Raw genomic sequence first — 21,494 nt, forward strand, 5'->3', positions numbered from 1 at the left:
TGAGTTGATAATTATCAGCTCAGTATGAAATGAATCAGATCATTCCCTAATAGTACAATATATGGTTTGTGCTATGATTATTTCATCTTCTCTTATCTAAGATTAGTTGGCACGACTGTCACGCCGTCAAAATCAGCTGACATTGACTACTGACACAATTTTTATATATTATCAATAAATTGATTGCCCTTTAAAAATATTACGTCGGATTTAAAAGGAAAAAGAACTTTAAAAATGTGTGAATATATATAAAATATTCCTAAACAATAATGAATTTACATCAGATTGTAAGTGGAGCTTGCAATGCAGGCGATAAATGTTTTGCTGTTGGATCAGTTGAAGGTGTACCCTTTACAGTGAGTCAAATAATTATATATTTTAATACTAAAATTAAAAATAATTTGCTTAATACAACAAATGTTTCAATTAAAAATCTCACAGTTTATTACCCTGCTTTTTATTAATATATATTAAATTAAATTGTTCATATTACTAGTACTATTCGGAGATATTTGTAATTTGCATCAATTTTAGGCATATGCAGCTGGCTGTAATATTGTCATTCTCGCATCTACATTTGAGAGGGTTCAAATAATTCCTGGAGCAATACATGACTACATAAGAATAACATCTGTAGATTGTTCTAGTGATACAGGAAAAATAGCTGCATCTTATGATGATGTTGTGTGCATATATGAACCTACTCCTCTAATTCATAATACTTCTGCACATGTAAGTTTATTTTAAACTTCAATATTCAGTATAATCCTTTACATTTACAGATTTAATTGTTAGAATTTAGTAGTACAATGACCGCAATGTTTTATTTTAGCGACAACATATTATAAAGAAACCTTCAAAAATTAAGGTATACAAACTAAAATAATGTGTGCTCAATTTGTTTGATGATAAAATTTTAAGCTTGAAAACAATGGTTCGGCGATTTATATAATTTCACTTTGATTTGACCATTTGAAATTTATCATAACTTCAATTTCACATTTTGATAATTGCATGAGAAAGCTTTAGGTGTTTTTACTAACATCGCCATTTTAATTTAAACAAATACACATCTCATATAAGTGCAAAATCAATGAGTAAGTGACTAGTCTTATTCATAGGACAGCAATAAGTCATAGCATGTTCATTAAGTTTAAGATTTTTTGTACAACAAATAATATGATTTGTAATAAGAATAATAAAGAAAGTAATATGATCACACAATGACTGTAACTGGTTTAAAGCTCTATTCCTTATAGATTTAAAATTACCTGGTAAATCTATAACATGTATTAAAAATACGGAAATCAAATCTCATTTACTCTGGTGTTAAATACCTTGTGAAAGCTTGAAGTTGAAAATCATAATAATAAACATATTATGATACACAGGGATAGTTTTAATAACATGAGGTATTCATTCAATACACAGCAATGATTTCAATACTAACAGCATATTTAACACCACAAATTCTTACAAAAGGCTACTAACCTCCAAAGTTGTCGATATTTGTTAAGATTGTCTACTCTTAGTACCTTATACTTGTCAGTCTACTACTATTACACACTTAAAATTTATTAACAAATATTCCCATTTAATTATGCACACAAATATATTCAATTAATCTTTTATTTTGATAAGTTGACTATAACACAAATGTCTTGACACACTTTTTAAAAAGAAATAAAGAAGATTGTATGTTTTCTACATAATCAAATGATGGCAATTGAATTAGGAATCACCTAGTTTTTATATTTTTATTAGGGCTTGGATTATAGATGGGTACAAACAGGTACTTTGAAAACAGATTCTCCTGTCCGTGCATTAAGCTGGAATTTAGAAGGTACCCGACTGTTAACAGCAGGTGCTCACGTTCAATTATGGCATCTTAAATCTCAAACAGATGACGATCCCAAACAAAAAACTGCTGTTACTTTTACTCTAGGCGGAGGACATCATGATGGAGGCGATGAAGATACCCATGAGGAACATGAAAAACCTCAAGGTGTGATCTTAGGCTTTTTTGTTTGAAATATTAAAGAATCACTTTGAGGAAGTTGCAATTATTTGATGAACTTTCACAATTTTCGAGTATTTTTTTTAATTTTTGCAAAGTATGCGTCCATCAGGTAGTTGCTTACAAAATATCAGTTTAAGTCAATGAAATTTTTATGGCATCAAATTCTCTTGGGGGTTTGATATATTTCACCCAAAGAAAATTGTTAAATGACATAATCGTGCTATTTTCATTATTAATACTATATTATAACACACATTTTATATAGCTTTCCCTATGTTTCTACACTTTTAAAAACTAGAATAAAATATCTGATGACAGGATATGCTCAAATCTTGCAGCATTGTATAGGTTCTAGAAGATCTTCCAGTAGTCATATTTCTAACTGATTTGTTGAAAAAGGAAAAGAATTACTGTTATGCTCAAACTTTCCTTAATAAAAAATTATTCCGAAAATCAATTCCTTCAGTGAAGGATGATAATAATAATTCTAATCTTAAACTAGTATAGATACATTTCAATCAAGTATTGTGTAGCAAATAAGTATGTGTGTGATTATAATGTGAATTGATCTAAAAAGAATAAATGAAAGTATATTTTTTAGAACAAGAACAAACTTCGTGGCAATGTGTTTGGAAAGCAAATACTGCTATCCCAGTTCAACATCTAGCCTTCAGTCCAGATGGAACCCTTTTCGCAACTTGTGGTGAAAATGATAGATTGGTTAAAATATGGTATGAAAATCGACATGGTAAGCTGCAAAAATGTTTATTGTGATTAGTTTCACAGGATGTAGCAGGAATAATCTTTTAATATATGATAAACATATCAATTCTCTATTATATTATTATACTGGTATCTGGTGTAAATCTTTTGGCTATTTAATAATTCTCCTGTTCTTTATTTACCTCTGACTAAATATTTTCTTTATCCCATATGCACCTTTTATAGGAGACAAATTTTTACGAAATTTGAGCAGTAGACAATTGCAGCTCTAATTTGGTCTGCAAGAAGTCCTGTTCTTAACGCTGTTGAGCACTTGTAGCATGATATCAGTTGCAGGGATACAGACTCTGCAACCCTTTAGAAGCATGGATGAGCTTTCATTAAGGCTGGCAAAAATATGAGATCAGACAGACCAAGATGAAATTGTTTCAAAGTAAAAGCGATTTTGAATAATGTAACCCTGTATTTTCAGTAATATATTGTATAAATTTGATAAATCTTAAAAATATATTCAATCTGTTCCAAAGATTTTAGAGACTGCAGCTGGACTTTAATATTTTTAAAACTCATTTTGTGATTACTTATTAAATTGTGGGTTCTTCAAATGTTATCCCATACATTTAATTGGTATTAAGTTTTGACATGGCCAAAGTATCTTATAGAATGAAACTTCCAGACTCAACCTTGTTTCTTATAGTGTAAATATTCTCCTACATTGCTGTAAGACATATTGGATATTTTCCAAACATATATGTCATTTAAAAGGGGATCACAAAATATAAAAAAGTGTTAAATGTGTTAATTTCAATTACATATAGGTATAAAATAAGTTTTTTTTCTCAGTTTTGTTTACTTCGAAAAGTATTGAGGGGCATTTAGAATTGGACTACAGTTTTGTCTACATTGCTCATCCAAGGGCTGTGACTCATATTTCTTGGAGAACAACTAGTAAATACATGCCGAAGTAAGTATTGATTATAATTCATCAAATATTTAATATGAAACATTATCACTTTATTTTTTTCAATTATCAACTTTATTAGACATAATTAAAGCTTACAGATACATTAATTATTATTATTTTAGGGGCTCAGTATCGAACATGCTAGTCACTTCATGTAAGGATAATATTTGTCGTCTGTGGGTTGAAACAGTATTACCAGAAGATGGTTTAGTTAATTTGTCTCAACTTGATCCACAAGCACATCATCCAAAATTTAGAACGCACAGGCACAAACATCGTTTCATGCAACGTTTGAAACATATGAAGTAAGTTTATCAACACTGTCAATATTAAGTGAGAGTCAAACATTGCTAGTTCGTTTTTTTGGAAATATATTCACTTGCATGTTTGTTAACAATCATCGTACTTTTTTAGATTGGTTTATTAAGATTGAAGAATGACACTTAGTAGTGATTAAATTTATTTTTTAACATTTAGATTTAAGTTAGAATTAATTTTCTTTGATAATAGAGTAATTTGTGTACGATTCTAATGGATCGTAAGAGAAATAATATGGTGTAATGATAATAGTTTTTATGTCTTTTCTCTGCAATACACCTCAATTGGAATTTGGAATCTTATTATTGAAATAATAATTCTCTATGTATAATTTTTCTTATATTTTATATCCCAATAACATTCAAAAATGATATGTGATATCTACAGTCGTATTTGTATGGATGGATGGAAGAATCAGAAAGAAATGGAACACCTTGTACAGTTAACATTAGCTAGAAATACATTTGAAATAAAACATTTGGAACTAAACTTTTTTTTCTCCAGCTATTGATAACGGAGTTGATAAGTCATATGTCAGAATATAGTTCTGATCTATTTAATCTACTGTATTGATTTTTTGTTACCTTCCTCAATTTCTCTTAGGTTTGTCCTTTGTTGTCCCCAGTTCGTTAATTCAATTTATCCACTTCTTTGTGTTACCTTTATTTTTTAATGGTGTTTCCAACCTATATTACTTTTCTTGTCATTCTGTTTTCACTTGTTTATTGTTTATTTTTTCTATTATTGATTCTTCTTTAATTACTTTGTCATTCTTCTCAGCAATTTCTGCATATATTTTCTAGTTTTCAGTTAGTAGACTAACACGATCTTCAGATATTGTTACTTTTTCTCAAATACTGTCTTAATATTTTATTCTTGCAGTTTTTCTAGCCTTTCAAGTTTGTTATTATTATCAGCTTAAGTCTTAAAACAAATTATCCATTTCTATAAGTTCCATATAGTCCAATTTCAATTATCGTACACAGGTTGTCGCATTGTATTTTTATTTTACAACATAAAAATTAAAAAATACAAATATTATTTGCAATAAAAGAAATTTTGATTTTTATAAAATGTTATAATTGTTAGATTATATTAGGTAACGGACTCTCATTGTTTTCTTCCACTAAATCATTTTTGTGTTAGTTGTTCGTTAGCTATCACAGTTACATCAACATTTCGCACCTTTTGAATGATTTCAGACCGTTTTTATGTTGCTTAAAAATTAACACAAGGACATTATGTGGGTGTGGGTAAGTCACAGTCATAGTTTTGACTTTTATTCTTGATGTCAATAAAATATAGCTTACAGTTTTTTTATTTTTAACAGACAACATTCAGGGGGTAATACATGTATTCACTTGAAAATTCAATGGCATTAATCACGGAAGAGGAAGGAGTTGAACATAAGTTTATTGTGTAGATATTCAATAACATTCTTATGCAGCTATATTCTTTATTAATCCCTTTTTATTGCATCCCTTCTCATTTTATATCAACTATAAACAATTAAGTTACTATATCTTTTTCTCTTTACACAGTGCTATAAATATTGTCAATGGTATACTTAACTCACTCCATCGGGATTGTGAAGCCATACAATAAATAAATCTGCTAAGAGTAACGAACAACTTGGTCAAAAAATGTAGGTCTCTGAGTTATATTCCAGTGTAAGGTTATCTATCTACTTTTTTTGCTCTGGCGCTTGGCCTAATCTAGAAATCACTTAAACACGTGTACTGTCAACAAGAGCTAGTCACCTCGATAAATTTTCGGTCATGTCACGTCTACCGTATACAAATTAATCGTTCATTATTGAATAAAATATTTGCAGTGTTTTCCCCCTTGAATATTACACACTTTTTTATCATTTGCTCATCAAATATGTAGTTACATCATTAAGAGCTTTTTGTTAATTTCAAACAGAAAATTTAAGACGCCTATTCAGATTACTATTAAATATAAACGTTAAGAAACTTCAAACGTATAAGATTCGTATTGTTTGAAAATAACACTTATTAATATGTCGCTTTTAAAGGGCATTGTACAAGTTTGATGAAAAATTTAATGATTTAGATGTTTACCAAGAAGTATTTTGATTCCATTTTTAAATGAAATTGTAATTTATTTGCAATACATCCTCTTATATTCAATACAATATAATTAAAAGTCATTATAAACGTGTAGTGTATTCACCGGCGTGAAAACCAACTTGGAAGTTGTATAATTTTCTTTTAAAATAAACAAATTTTTTTAGATGATAATAAAAAACTAGAAATGACCAAGACGAATAAAATTCATAAAACTATTGCAAGGATTTGGAATATCAACTTTTAGGTAATTTAACAAGAGGATGTCCAGAAACTCTTCTGCCAAATGCAAACTACAGATTGGATGTATATGGTAATTGTGAAACCAATCATCACATATGGGACAGTGGTTTGGGGTACTAGAACTAGTCTGAACACCATTAGGAACAATCTCTCGAAGGTACAAAGACTGACTTGCTTATGTGCAACCAGGGTCATGAAATCATGCCAACAGCTGCACTAGAAGTGATTCCACCTCTCCATATAGTATTGGAAAACGTGGCAGAGAAAACATCACTTATAATATTCAGAGAAGGAATCACCAAAGAAAACCCGTTCCTAAATACTGACCAACCCTGGGACATGCCTCAAGACGTTGCATCGAAAGCAAGGAAGTGGAACGCAATAGATCCAGATGTTAATTATGATTCTATCTCCATCTCACTCAATTTGCCTTTCTCGTAAAGAGCTATCACCCATTTGAAGGTGATGCTTCTAGTTTTATGATATTGAATACCAAAAATACAAAAAATTAAAATTGGTTTTTCTGGAAATAACAGAGAATTCAAAAAGATTTTTTTTGAAAAACAGAGTTTTCTAATTTACTGTAAAATTTATTAAGAAGCTTATAAATAAAAAAATTAACTAAAATTACCCATTGTTCCTCAAATATAAAAGGTTTCATTAGATATAACTTTTTGATAAAGGCAAATTAGAAAAGATGGATATGAAATCACATCTAATAGTTTTTGCACACCCTGTTTATTTGTCCATATATCACATTTTTTTCTTTGAATTTGTACAATGCTATGTGCGATGCTTCGTGTCAGCATGTAATATTTTCATTATTTTTTATTTGAGCTATTTTAAGTGGAAAAAATACTAGATTGGGTAATTTTTAATTATTGTCTCAATAAATCGCAGTGAATCTGTTTGTATTTGGCGTTTTAAAGCTTAACTTCAGTTTTTACTCCAAACTTTCTTATATTTTTCAAATTTTCAAATCTCAATACAACAGATAATATATTTTGTATATTTCTCGGACATTATAAAAGTACCAAATTATAAGAATTAATTATCAAGTCAAATTCTTGGCTTATTTCTTCATATCCTTATAATTTAAAACTTAAATTAATCTATATTTTTTACAAAATCATTACTTGCCCAATTGACACTGCGTTTTTGTTATCTTCGCTTATATTAATTCAAAATTCCAAATTTTCAGGACCTGCTTCCATATAAGACGTAATGCAAAACACCAAGGAATTGGCTTGGGAGGACCATCACCACCAATCCCTACTTTACCATCTACCTACAGTGTACATGATTTCCATTCTTATGGTTATCATGGAACGGGTAAGTTGTGACTTACTAGAATTTGTGCGTATGTATCTATGTGAAAAGTTGTTTGAGATTACTATCAATATATCTTTTTTATTTAATAATTACTTCTTTATAAATAGAGTTTCAATTGAAGCTTTCAAGCTGTTGTTAGGCTTTTATTAACTTCAATTGATGCTAACCTCTTAGATTGATCAATATGTAAACTTTTATTAATAATAGGCTCCAAAAAGTTCTAATTATAACCACATAATAATTAATGGTGAACCACACGTTATTTACCCCAATTCATGGTAGTTGCAATTTCATGCAATCAAGGAATCCATTATTCATTGACTTATGTCATTTTTTCTACATTGTAGTACACTGTTATGGTTTTTGATTTATAGAAATTTGTAGATCAAAATCCCTATTTGGATCTTTCACAACTTCTTCTAATACCTATACTTCTTATAATACCTATCGGATAATACAAGCACTATAACTTCAAAAAATTTCAGAAAAAATTGAATATTCATTACAGAAAATGCTGATAATAATAAAAGGGGAAAATCTTCTCATAAGAAGATTATTTTATTTGAAATTTTCCTCTGCTATATTTAGATTTTCTATTAATCCTTCCACTTTGTCTTTCAATGTTGTAGGCATTACTCCAGGTCTCCATTTCCATTTGGCTGCTTCAGTAAATGCTGAAACCGATATACCTCTTGTACCAAACATTAGTTACTGCAATCCCAAACCTGCATTTGTCTTACATTGGTTGGATAACAAAGAAATGCAATTCAGTCTTCAAGCTGAACTATTTTTGGAAGAGTTTGCTAGGTAAGACTTATTTAAATAAGATACATAATATTCATGTAATGTTTTTAGTAATTTAATAATTTTATTCAATTCATAGTTATCTTATTACACCCACATCTTTCATCTTTTTTATACTTACCTTTGTTTTGTTGTGTAGACCAGTAGTGGATAATCCAGAATCAGAAGATTCAGAAGAACCTTTAATGGAATCTGGAAGTTCAGATGGAGTAGACGCTCGTATAGAAAGCTTCCTACGAGACTGGCATCACAGTCCTGATTTACTATTTAGCATTCATCCAGTCGATGGCAGCTTCTTGATTTGGTAATATATGTCATATTCATTTAAATATACAATATACTTATACTATATTTCAGGGTTGTGGAATGGTTAGATGAGTTTCATCCTGGGTCTTTTAGACAAGCTCAAGTTTCTTTTTCTACCCGTATACCATCTGCTTTTCCATTGGGTGATTCTATGAGTATGTCGACAACTGTTAGCCTGTATAACACAACACCCTTACTAAAACATCTAGTTAAAGATGCTATTCATAAAGAAACTGTATGTGATCGAAATTTAGCTAGTGTTAAGGAAGAAGATGAGAACAAATCACAAAAAGATGTAAGTTGATATGATTTCACAATTTTGTTTCAATTGAAACTTCCTCTTTTATCGGATTTAGATTAGATAATTTTTTTCGTCATTATACTATATTTTTGGCTTCTTTTAATACTATTTCTTGTCAATATAGAAGATTTTCACTGTAAGTAACAAATCTGAGAATTTGTTAATCAGAAATACCAATGATTTTTTTTCCTAATGAATTAGAAAACTTTTTTAATCATAAATTTGGCATTTGTAACCAATAAAACGATTATTTTAGCCGTTTCATTTACTATAAACTTGCATTTAAACATGCGTTCATAATATTTTCCGTTCATTTATGATTCCTGTAGATATTTCTATTACCTTCTGCAATTTTTTAACTTGTAGATTCCCATACCAATTCCTGAAGATCAAAATGAAGCAGCTCCTGTAGTATCTTTAGTAACCAAACATGATAATGGCACTCTGAATTTGTGGCAAATAACTTTTGCTGATAAGAGTAAATTCAGTCAAGTATTGAGCATTGGACATAAAAGCAGAGCTTCTGGTCATAGGTTTAGAGTCAATGATATAACTTGCCATCCGGTACTGCCTCTACTTTTAACTACCAGCCATCATAATATAATAGATCAGATGAGTAAAGATCAAAATAGAACGGTGAGTTATTATTTTATATAATTTATATTAAAAAATTATGATTCAATATCTTCTTATTTCTCTTCTTATGCATTAATTCTTTGACCAACTCTAGTGTTTATTCAAAGAAAAACTATTTTCCAATAAATATTTTAGGGCTTCTGTAGCGAACTAATCCTGTGGAAAGTAGACGCCGTTGGTCCTTTATCAAAGTCTGGAGGTATATGCGAATTAGCCCGAATAAGTTCTCCAGAACCGTCTGCTTTCAGTAATGTAGCCTGGATCCCAACACTTCTTCCATCCAGCACTTTGGGCAATTTATCAAACTCTCCCAGTGCATGTTTTGTAGCTTCAGACGGTCAGTGTTTGAGAGTATACCAGGCTGTTATCGATGCAAGAACTTTGCTAGCCGATTTGTCTTTTAAAGAAAACAGAAATAACGAAGACAATGAAACTGTTTCTGACTTATCCTCAATTAACCAAGAAAGTATTTTGGAGAATATAAATATAGTTTCACAACAGAGCACTTCAAGACCTGGTTGTATTATTCAACTGGAAACTATTTCCGAGGCGATAAAATGGCAGAATACTACATTCTTGCATGTGTATCAAGAACAACTGATCACAGGTAGAAGATATTTTTTTATAATAAAGATTTCTATGACATGTTTTACCAATATTTTTTATAATAATGATTTCTATGACAGGTTTTACCACCAAAAAATCATTTGATAGCTTATTTCAGGTCTGAGTGATGGCAAGAAGATTAAAATTTATTATATTTGTAGAAGTACATGGTTTACATTATTTCTTATTGATATATTATTCATCTTCTTTTTAGGACAAAAAAGTACACCGATAAATCTATCTGGAAACGACGCTATGGTCGATTTACAACAAGCGTCCGTTTTCAAAGAACCATTCTTCATTGTATTATTGGATTGTACAGACCAAAACACTATAATTCATATGTGGAAATTAACAATTGCTTCCACTGATACAGAATACTCACTTAGCGCTAGTCAGATGTATGTTCCAGATTCAGTATTGGTTCAGGACGAAAACGATCTATCAAGAAAGAATAGCATGGAATCGTTACATTTGAAACCTTCAAAAGTAAGAAAATACTCTATATTAAATTTTTTTAACCTCTAATTTGAAAATATATGAACTAGCTAAATATATATGTATTGATGAAATCATATGAACATTATTATCTACTACAAGAATATCAATACACTTGTCACCATTTATAGAAGTTATATGTCACTTAACATTTTATAGGTAAGTCCTCATATTAACCTAATGGTAAGTAGAGAAGTAAAACAGATCTTACCTTTGGCTGATGGTATAGAAATAGTACACGCCACGCCAGCTGCTGGTCATTTGAGCTCAGCTTCTATTTATCCTGCGTGTCTAGCACCATATTGTTTTGCAACAGCTTGCAGCGACGGTGTTATACGATTTTGGACAGTATCTTCTAACCCAAACCAAGTTAGAGAATTTAATCATTTGATGTTGGAAGAAGATGGTACAGTAGTTAATACTGGCCAAGTTTGGACCGAATGGAATATGATTAAGGAATCTGCCATTGAAATTGAAGGACAGGTTAGTTACACTAATATAATGAAGAAAAAAATTTGGAAACGTTTCTAAATATCGAATATATTTCATGACTTTTTATAGGTTCTAAATATTAGTGTGGCCTATTCTGGAAGATTGGCGTGCGCTTATAAATATGGAAAGAGCTTCACCAGACCAAATAAAAATGATCAAGATTCAAGATTTATCAATTTATGTGTTGCTATTTACGAATGCGAATCAACTGGAGGTAGTGAATGGATTTTGGAAGATGTTATCCATCTGAAAAATATCCATCTTCCTCGTATAGATATAAACAAACATTTAGATCTAAGCTACTTGTACGATTCAAGAACTTTAAAAAAGAAGCAGAGAATCAACGAAGTTTTACATAATTTCACAGGTGATGACCGACAAAGTTTAGCTACAGAGCCTAGTATCAAATCTACTTTATTAGCTGTACCAAGCTTCACGACTTTACAGTCCTTAAGAAAATCTATTTCTGAAATGGGTAATATTTGCCCTTTGACACAAAAACATATTGTCCAATTAGATTGGGTATCAAATGAAGATGGTTCACATGTTCTGACTGTAGCAGTTGGAAGTAAAATTATGCTCTATACTCCTCTATCTACAGATTTAGCTCAAGCTAACGTTAAAGCTATGAAAGAAAGTTTAAACAACTACAGACCTATATTAAGGAAAGCCAGTTCTCTGGCTCAACCCATGTTTGTGGACGATTTTAAATGGATGACTTTAAGAAAAATTGAGTTACAAACAGCTGATGGTCTACCTGCTCTACCTATGCAAATCAGCTGGGTGAGAGATGGTATTTTAGTGGTTGGAATGGATTCAGAAATGCATGTATATACACAGTGGAAACCTCAAAATCCTTCTCTGCAACAAAATCAAACGTCTGAAGCAGATGGGCGAAATGGTGAGCTTAAATTAATTTTTTTTACCAAATATATTTATTAGGACCGCTATATTGGTAAAATTATTTCATTTGCTAATTCTCTAAGAATTGTTTGAATAAGAGCTTTATATTAAGACAGAATTTTAACAACAGGTAGAGATGTTGATTTCCGTACTTTAACGCAAGAGAATCAGAAGAAATTAGCTGCTGTTCCTACTCTTGGTAGAATCAGCTCAGTTAATCTACAAATTCTAGATAGAAAAAGAAATAAAGAACAAAATTCGGATTACATGCCTGATTATGGATTGTTTGAAGCTTCTAGAATAGCTTGTCCAGTTTTACCTCAATACCATCCCAAACAGCTTATGGAATTATTGAATTCTGGAAAAATAAGGTAATTTATTGATCCTTATATTCCTTTTTCATTTGTTGTTACTCGTTTTGTTATCCATTTATTTCATTTGATTTTTTTTAGATGGGTGAAAGCAATCTTGGCTCACTTAGTAAAATGTATAGGTGGTAACCAAGACGCTTCAGAAGAAATACAAGGCTGGACTCGGAGCCGAACATTATCGGTGAGCTATCCGCCAGGCAGTCCTGAACACAGAACTAGTATAGGGGAAATAAATCTGGATTATGACGAAATCAACAATATACCTCCGCTGCCTCTATATACCCTTCTCGCTGCTGATAAAGAATCGAACGTAAATCAAGAAGAAAAGAAAGATTATAATGAACTATTTGATAGTAACATCGTAATGGAAGATAGCTTGGATAATTTGTTAGAAGATCAGGAAGAGCAACGTCGACCTTCTGAAAGAAATGTTGGTGTTATGCATTTTACACCCAAGGAAGGAAGGGTGCTGTCAAGGCTTTTGACTCATATACATTTACCAGGTAAGCTAATTATTAAGAATATTGTATAAGAAAAACTGAAAGCAATAACAAAGAGATCATCAAATTACATTGTAATACTTTATTAAATAATCTAAGGATAAAATATCTTAAGTTTTAGTTGCTTTTTTTACTGATTATGTAGGAAAACGTTGCCATTTCTGTACTAATTAAAATATACTTTTCCACATTTACCTTTGCAAAAATGGGAAGAAACAATGTTTCTTAAGCTCAATGATACTACTTTTGCATTCTAACTGGATGAATGGTCACACACAGAAAGGAATATAGAACAATATTTCATTTATTTATTTGATTTCACTCAATATTCCAATGAGTCTGAGGAATGAAGCTCCTTTTGTTAATGAATTAACAATCACTCAAAACTCGTGTGACTAACTAAGAAAAACATATTTTTGACAAAAAATCGATTTTATTCATCAATGTAATCTCCTTCTAGAGCAATACATCATTCCAACACTTCTCTAACTTCTCGATGCCGTGCTTGTAGAAGGATTTGTTCATCAAAATAGGCTTCAGTTTCAAAAATTGCGCTGAATTGAGCTGAATTTTTTACCGGAGTGCATTTTTTTGAGATCAGCGAATAACCAGTAGTCACTAGGGGCCAAATTAGGACCATACGGTGGATGAGGAATCAATTCGAAGTGTAATTCTTTCAACATAACCATTTTTTATCAAGAAACAATGATAAATTAGCACACGAAATGTCATGAAATTTTACACTTAGTCTTTTGAAAGTTGGTACTTCATAAACGTTGACAATGGCAGCGCCATCTGTGTGTCAGTCACACGACTTATTGAGTGATATAATAGCTATTAATGAATCTACGAAAAACTAAATAACTGTAATGTTTTTTTTTTTCTATACTGGTAGGTTTATCCAGTTTGGATCAAATGCATCTCTTGGCACTAGCTGATACAGTGTCAACCTGCAATACTGACTTAGCAGAACGTTTCGCTATCGATGCTGCCAAATCCGCGATGGTAAAAGAAAATTTAATGGGACAAAAAGAAGAGTTAATAACAGATAATTTGGACGATTGTGGTTTGAGATTTTTATTGGCCATGAAACATTATGGATATTTATTAAGGTAACTTGATAGTTTGTGATATTGAAACGGGTTTATTAGATGGGAAGTATCTTCAATTCTTTCACATTTTCGATTTCAACTAGTAACCTTATATTATTATAGTATCCTTATTTTATAATTTTGGAAGTATTGAAACTATTGTTTAAATAAACTGTTGAATAGACGAGAAAATAGGGAAACTGTAAATATAAAAACTATCTAATGATGCTCTTTTTAAAAACTTATTTTTCCTAATGTTTAAAATTTTTAACTCTAAATACCGAATTTATGGGGTCTTTCATACGCTTACACATTATTATCTGAGTTTTTTATTTGAGCCATCCAATCATATCAATGTAGATTAATCTGCAACATTTATCTTATACAGTGAATACCATTGAGTTCAAAAGATTAGGAAATAAAGTATATAGTGCTTTTATTTTTTCTAGCTCCGTACTAATCCGTTTAAATGTGGGATTAGGGTATTTTGTTCTTGACATTTTTCTCACTTGCAGCTTTGGCACCAAACGCGAGTTGAATGCATCTATACGTACATCCGCCCGGAAAAATTACTGGTGTGGTATAGTTTAATGTGTTTGTTTATCGTCGTCAGTTATTTATAGCGAAGAATCTTTCTACCATTCTGTTTAAACAATGTTATGGTAGATTCGCTTACGTTTCAAATAAACTGAGTCCAGTTATTACTAACCATCTGTTGCTAACTTAATTAAAGGTTTTTATGAAATATAACAAATTTATTTTCAAATTTAAGTTACACAAGTCTTAATTTTATTAACATAAAGACTTTAAACTAACCAGAAAATGTTAAAAATACATTATTTCATATAAACTTTTAATGTCTGCATGTAATTTAAAGTCGTACGTTACCCTAGATGTGATTAAATAAACCTAAGTGAGTTATATTTAAAAAATTATACCTTGACACAAACAAAAAAGAATGAAACTCATTTATATTTTCGATATTCCACAGCAACATACTTTATAAAACATACAAATCTATTATTTTTAAGGTGCCTTCCATTAGCTCAGCGAACTCAGTTCCAAAAACAAGGAGTAGGTAATAACAATTTAGCTTGGGCTTATCATTCAGAAAGCCAAGAGGAACTTTTAAACTTGATACCCAGTTACGCAAAAGGAGAACCTACCTGGCCTCAGTTGAGAGAATTAGGTGTAGGTTGGTGGATAAGAAACCTCAATCTACTCAAAGTATCTGTTCAAGTGTTAGCAAAAGCTGCCTATCAGGTTAATCAAGATCCAATGGATGCTGCATTATATTATTTGGCTTTGAACAAGAAGAATCTATTATGGGGATTGTATAGGTTAGTAATAGAAATCTGCATTAGAATAAATATTTTTGTATCTCCATCCTAATTTAAAATAATATAAATCGTTTGTTTTATTTTTAAGATCGAAGCGGGACGAAAGAATGACTTCGTTCTTTTCAAATAATTTTTCGGAAGACAGATGGCGTAAGGCCGCTTTGAAAAATGCATATGCGTTGTTAGGTAAACAGAGGTTCGATCATGCTGCAGCATTCTTCTTATTAGCGGGTAATCTCAAAGACGCTGTTGAAATTTGCTTAAATCGGTTACAAGACCTACAGTTAGCAATCATTATCATCAGAGTTTATCAAGGAGATTGTGAATATCTGAAGAAATTGTTATATCAAGAAATTTTAGGTAATCTACTATTAACATTGTATTCTGCTATATATATATATATATATATATATATATATATATATATATATATATATATATATATATATATATTTACATTATTTTCTTATAGGGTGTGATGAAAATGGAGAAAATCAAGATATGACTAAAGCTCATCCAGATCCATTCTTAAGATCCATGGCTTTATGGACATTAAAGCAGTACCAGGCTTCACTAGACACTCTTTTAGTAGGTAACGCTGGAACACAACATTCAGCACACGACGACGAAGCTAGAGAAACTAAAGAAGCAGATCCTAATGTATTTAATTTCTATGTTTACCTTAGAACTCATCCATTATTAGGTATGCATTCAATAGTCTAAGACAAATAGTCACCAACATCTTTTTCATAATAATTTGCATATTTCAGTTCGTCAACATTTGGCCAACTATGGTAAAAGAAAAGTGTGGGTACCAGGAGGTAAACAAATCGTTGTAGACGAATGGATAACACCTTTGGAAAGACAGTTATATTTTGCTACAGCTCACGGACATTTTAGGGCTGGTTGTCCCGCTCTTGCACTTGAAGTTCTATCTAAACTTCCGTACGTGGTATCTGAAAAACCTAAACAGAAATCTATAGATTTTAAAAAAACTGAAAATCTCGATGATTCATATATTAACACTGGTACTGTTACTTCATGGGATAGTAAACCACAGTTAAGGTAAGACTGTGCTGATTTGATGCCATTTAGCTTCAGTTAGCAGTATAACTTGCTTTCAGCACCGATCTGGATTGGGGAGCTCCAGTTTCTGACTTGAAAGTGAAAACAGATGATTTAGATTTAAAATGGAGTGATGATGAAAAAGAAGACTCGGAAGATTCAGACGAAGGTTTGAGTATGACTATTGGTAAAAAAGGAAAAGAAGAATCTAAAGAAACTGAGGAGAATGAAGGAGAAAACGAGGAGGAAAAACAACAACATATTGACATCATGGCACAACAATTGAAATTTGTTGCTTGTCTAAAAATTTTGATGGAAGAATTATCCACTTTGGCGACAGGATTTGAAGTTGATGGTATGTTTTGTACATTTAAAAATATACATACATATATACGTTTTTGTAAAAAATTTCGACAAATAATCATATAACTGATTCAAAATTTTAGGTGGACAATTAAGGTACCAACTGTATATGTGGTTAGAAAGAGAAGTTGAAGCTCTTAGAGAACTTTGTAATTACACATCTTCGGAAGTTTCAGACACAACAGATTTAGAACAAAGTCCAGAACCGGAGAACACAACTACTGTAGATACTAGTTCTAAACCAACTTTACACGAAATATTAATCCAGGAAAAACTTGATTTTGAAGCCAAGGTACATAGAGCAGCTAAAAGAAAACGCTGGTTAAGAGGTCCGTTATTTTCTTCTACATATTATTTTTCATGTACTTTCGTGTAAATTAGAATTTAACTAGAACTATCTACAATATTAAACCTTTGTTTCAGCGAATGAAACTTTATTAAGGACGCTTTTAAGTTATTGTTCTTTACACGGGGCGACAGGAGGTCTGGCTTCGGTTAGAATGGAACTAATGCTTCTATTACAAGAATTGCAGCAGGAAAAAACACACCAACAATTATTAAGTCCTCTACCATTTCCTACAAGTTTGCCTCTTTTGGCTGCTAGCGTTGCCAGCAGTAAAACTGTTATCGCTGATCCAATCAGATATTTACAATGTCTTACCCATGATATGTTACAAACGGTGAGTTATACTGATATAATCTGGAAAAATGAATTATTCAAATATATAAATAGCACTTTTGTTGTATCAGTCTATGAAGTTACTGTTATAGTAATAATTGGAGTGTTGTGAGATGATATACAGTAGTTCAAATACACCTTCATATATCTATTCAATTGATAAAAATGTGTACAGTTTTATTTCTCTACCACATTAGATAATAGTAGTCTAAATGTACACTAGATATCTATTCAATTCATAAAATCTCTTGTTTTATTTGATTTTCACAAATGAAACCAAATAGTTCAAATGTATCTTCAGATAACAATTAATTATATAAAATTTCAGGTTGTTTGATCATTACTTGAGTAGTTCAAATGTAATTATCAACTTCTCTTCAATTAGAAACCATTAAAAATGTATAATTATTATGTGATTTGTTGTAGTTGGTAGAGTTGAATCAGCCTAATACTGGACAAAATCAACTGTTAGTGATAAGGGATTTGGCAATAGCTTTGTCTGCCTGCATTTACCAATCATTATGTGATTCCGACACATTCAAGAATTCTATACAAGAAGGTCAAGTAAGTCTAAATTTTCTTGTTTAAAAATTAAAAAAAAAGCAGTATTAGAACATTTTGGATGCTTTTAAGAAACTGTGTTATCTTCCTTGCAATAATACGATCAATAGTGTACCATCACTAAAAAACTTTAAAAGAGCTAGAAACATCCGGATTTTATTTTAGTGCAAAGTTTTAAGATCAAGCTCTATATCATTTCCAACTTATTTTAATGAAGATATTAATTATAGGAAATTGGCGCAACGCATTTAGTAGGGCGCAAACGACGAGTATCCGTAAACGAAGGCCATAATATTATAACTCTTCCATCCAAATGGCCCGGTGTAACGAGTTTAAGAGCTCTTTTAGCCAGAGAAAAAGATGAAGATACTCCCCGATTGACAGTAATGTTATGCGAAGCATTTACAGCTGTTTATTTAGCTCTAGTACTCTACGGATTGGTAACATTTGATTGTGTTATTTTATTCCATGTAAACGCCCATTCGTTCGATTCAGATGTATGGGGCAGGTATTTTAAACCAAATTTTTTTATAATAGATCATATCATACATTTTTCTGTTTAAGATTATTTGGTGGAGGGATTAAAAAACTTCTCAGAACTGCAAGTCTTAGCGGAAGCAATCCCCATCATCCTCATTACATTTCCCAGCAAAGTGTCCAAACCCCTGATGAAAGTAGTGGTCCTGCTAATTGGTTGAATAAGCAAAGAGTAAGACTAAATACCAAATTATTGGGTCAACAGCCTTCTATAATGAAAGAAGATAAACCGACTTATAGAGAACAATTTGTTCCTCCAGAAATGAGTATATTGGCCTACTTGCTGCAAAGGGTAAATAAATTTATTAAACCTCATATATTAATTTTAGTTCAGACGAAGAATTTGTTGTGATAAAGCTCTTGATTCTTTATGGAAATTGTGCTTACTATTTTTCAAGCTCTGCCTCCTTATATCGAGATGTCTGTTTTATTAGAATCATATTTTCTTTCACTTTGTATAGTCCACAGTACTACTTACTCAATTTATTTTATTAGTTCTTACAATGCTATTATATACTCTTCTTCGGTTTTAAGATCATTCCTTTACTTTTGATAGAGAAGTTTAAACAAAAGAAGTTGTATTTTCAGCCTGCTACAACTGATTACATTGAAGAAGAAGAAAGCGACGTAGAGGAAGAAGAAGAAGATGAGGATGTTTTTGATGCTCCCACAACCAAAACTATCAAAACTGTCAACAACGAACATTCAGATCCTAATTCATATTCGTGGTTGGTATTACGATTAGCAACATTAAGGATTGTCCAAAATAAAATCAATGATTTCTTGAATGTAAGTAACCTGGCCTTTGTGTTCTGACATTGCACAAATGTTACCCAGACAGAGATCAACCTCTTGTGTGTGAATTATCTCACCACTTCTAATGGGAACCATTAGGATCTGTTAATCGTATAGTCGAGTGATACAAAGTGCCCCTGCATTAACGTATCTCGGATTACCTAATTTTTGAGTGACCATATATGCCCATTCCATAATTAATTATAGCTTTTGTATATAGTATTTAGTTTTTAAGGCGGCTTGTACACGTATATGACATTCGTGTACTACGCTAATCGGATTATTGAAACCAAGTTTAATTAATTATTTTCTTGTTCAATAAATACTTTTTTCCAAAGTAGTGAACTGATGTATTTAACTTGTTGGTGTTAACCAATCAACACGAAGAGACGGTTGTTGGTTATATATTAAGAATAAAAATTTTGGTTATTAAGTAACAAAGTAGTTTTAATACAAAGAATATGGTCAACCATCATTGGTTAGCCCAAAGATACATTACACTTTGTTCATATGATTGGGCAGTTATGGATTATCTATAGACTTTTAAAATATCTGAACTATTCTGAAGAAAAAAATATTCTAAGACCTCTAATTGGTTATAAAACAGACCATGATGGTCAAAGGGAAATTGGCAGATAATTTAAAAAATACTATTACCAAAAAAAACTGAAACAAAATAGTACTATATAAAAATAATATTCTTGTTTTTAACGTTTTTTTTGTGAAATACAAAAAATGTTGGTTTATATAGAATCATGCTATTTCAGCTACAACCTTATGTCTTTTACCAATGGTGTTTGACAAAAATTTAATTGGCTATTTCATATGTACTAAAATTTTTATTATAAGTATATCCAGAATTAATTTCTTAGTACTCATAGTACATCCAAACATACAATTTTGATACTGAATTAGGAAGATAAAAGCGTTTAAAGGGGTGATGTGAAAATCTTATATCTTCAAATATGTGTCAAATGATTTTGATTGTGTACAAAAGTCTAAGAAAACAATCTTTGCTCTAAATAATAAAACCTGATATCGTAGTTTCTTAAGGTTTTATAATGACCCCCCAATTCTTAACTCAGTAAGTAAAATTGACAGATATTTTGAAAAATAAGGTTCTCAATTCACCCACAATTCTTGTATCTCCCTTATTGTTCCGTTTTAAAAAAAAAGTGTATTTAGAAAGTACTCATATTTTTGGACATTCCATCAACTCTAAAAATTATATAATTTTGGATAGCCCTGTATGTTTTCTCTTTATTAAGTATCTTTCTTCAGTAATACTGTTTTATTTTTCTCTAATTTGCAGGTAGCAGGATTAGAAGCAAGTGAATTACCTGTAGCTAGTCCAATGATACACAGTAGTCTCAGAAAATTGATTTGTTGGCAAGAAAATTTGAGAAAAGAATTGGAAAGTAGGCAAACGCCGAGTGAATACATACCAGGATGTTTCGTTGAGAATTCGACTGGTCCTGCAATTCAAAAATATAGGTAGGATTTCATTGTATTAAAATCAAATTTTTTTGTTTGAGAAAATATCTCAACTTTATTTATCTGTTTAGACAACTATTAGAGCCACAGAATACGCCATTCAGTAACAAAAGCTCGGCTGCTGCTGCTAGAAACCTATGGACATATTTAGTACACCAGGAGCTCGTCCAAGATATATTTATTAGAGCCGTTTTTGGTAAACGAAGGTCTTCTGGTACTATTGAAGAAGTCCTTCCTTATCTGGAACCACCTATCCTAGAACCAGTCAGAATCATTCACAAAGAACAAGACTCAATTGCCGCATTTTGTCTTAATCAGGTATATTTGTTTATGCCCTTTGATATGCTTTTTATTTTTTAGTTCAATTACTTAACAAGCTATCATCTTCAGGGGCTGAAATTTGCCTCTGAAGAAAATAACTTGGTTAATGAAACAAGTGTCAGTCAGTGTGATTGTGACTGT

The 21,494-nt window shown here is 31.1% G+C and overlaps 1 protein-coding gene across 7 annotated transcripts in view; it reads left to right on the forward strand.

Moving 5' to 3' along the window:
• Positions 1-109: 109 nt before the first annotated feature.
• The window catches only part of LOC130898495 (dmX-like protein 2), a 29,702-nt gene continuing 8,317 nt past the window's right edge, over positions 110-21,494 (forward strand). For 2 of the 7 annotated variants that reach the window (XM_057807841.1, XM_057807844.1), the window contains exons 1-33: positions 118-356; positions 535-732; positions 833-868; positions 1,765-2,005; positions 2,622-2,768; positions 3,587-3,707; positions 3,830-4,012; positions 7,560-7,690; positions 8,320-8,497; positions 8,634-8,798; positions 8,852-9,095; positions 9,468-9,737; positions 9,873-10,344; positions 10,558-10,832; positions 11,001-11,324; positions 11,403-12,234; positions 12,367-12,607; positions 12,689-13,110; positions 14,003-14,219; positions 14,714-14,773; positions 15,230-15,538; positions 15,627-15,898; positions 16,011-16,241; positions 16,309-16,603; positions 16,663-16,958; positions 17,050-17,295; positions 17,390-17,646; positions 18,072-18,209; positions 18,437-18,714; positions 18,771-19,035; positions 19,332-19,532; positions 20,851-21,032; positions 21,104-21,350. In XM_057807841.1, the coding sequence (XP_057663824.1) occupies positions 270-356; positions 535-732; positions 833-868; positions 1,765-2,005; positions 2,622-2,768; positions 3,587-3,707; positions 3,830-4,012; positions 7,560-7,690; positions 8,320-8,497; positions 8,634-8,798; positions 8,852-9,095; positions 9,468-9,737; positions 9,873-10,344; positions 10,558-10,832; positions 11,001-11,324; positions 11,403-12,234; positions 12,367-12,607; positions 12,689-13,110; positions 14,003-14,219; positions 14,714-14,773; positions 15,230-15,538; positions 15,627-15,898; positions 16,011-16,241; positions 16,309-16,603; positions 16,663-16,958; positions 17,050-17,295; positions 17,390-17,646; positions 18,072-18,209; positions 18,437-18,714; positions 18,771-19,035; positions 19,332-19,532; positions 20,851-21,032; positions 21,104-21,350 (8,061 nt within the window). In that variant the 5' untranslated portion in view covers positions 118-269. Of the gene's footprint in view, positions 357-534; positions 733-832; positions 869-1,764; positions 2,006-2,621; positions 2,769-3,586; positions 3,708-3,829; positions 4,013-7,559; positions 7,691-8,319; positions 8,498-8,633; positions 8,799-8,851; positions 9,096-9,467; positions 9,738-9,872; positions 10,345-10,557; positions 10,833-11,000; positions 11,325-11,402; positions 12,235-12,366; positions 12,608-12,688; positions 13,111-14,002; positions 14,220-14,713; positions 14,774-15,229; positions 15,539-15,626; positions 15,899-16,010; positions 16,242-16,308; positions 16,604-16,662; positions 16,959-17,049; positions 17,296-17,389; positions 17,647-18,071; positions 18,210-18,436; positions 18,715-18,770; positions 19,036-19,331; positions 19,533-20,850; positions 21,033-21,103; positions 21,351-21,494 lie in introns of all 7 variants that reach the window. The other 5 variants (XM_057807843.1, XM_057807847.1, XM_057807846.1 and 2 more) reach the window with 3 other exon arrangements.

This window comes from Diorhabda carinulata, chromosome 10 (genome assembly GCF_026250575.1).
Source record: "Diorhabda carinulata isolate Delta chromosome 10, icDioCari1.1, whole genome shotgun sequence".
In the NCBI taxonomy this organism is placed as follows: Eukaryota; Metazoa; Arthropoda; class Insecta; order Coleoptera; family Chrysomelidae; genus Diorhabda; species Diorhabda carinulata.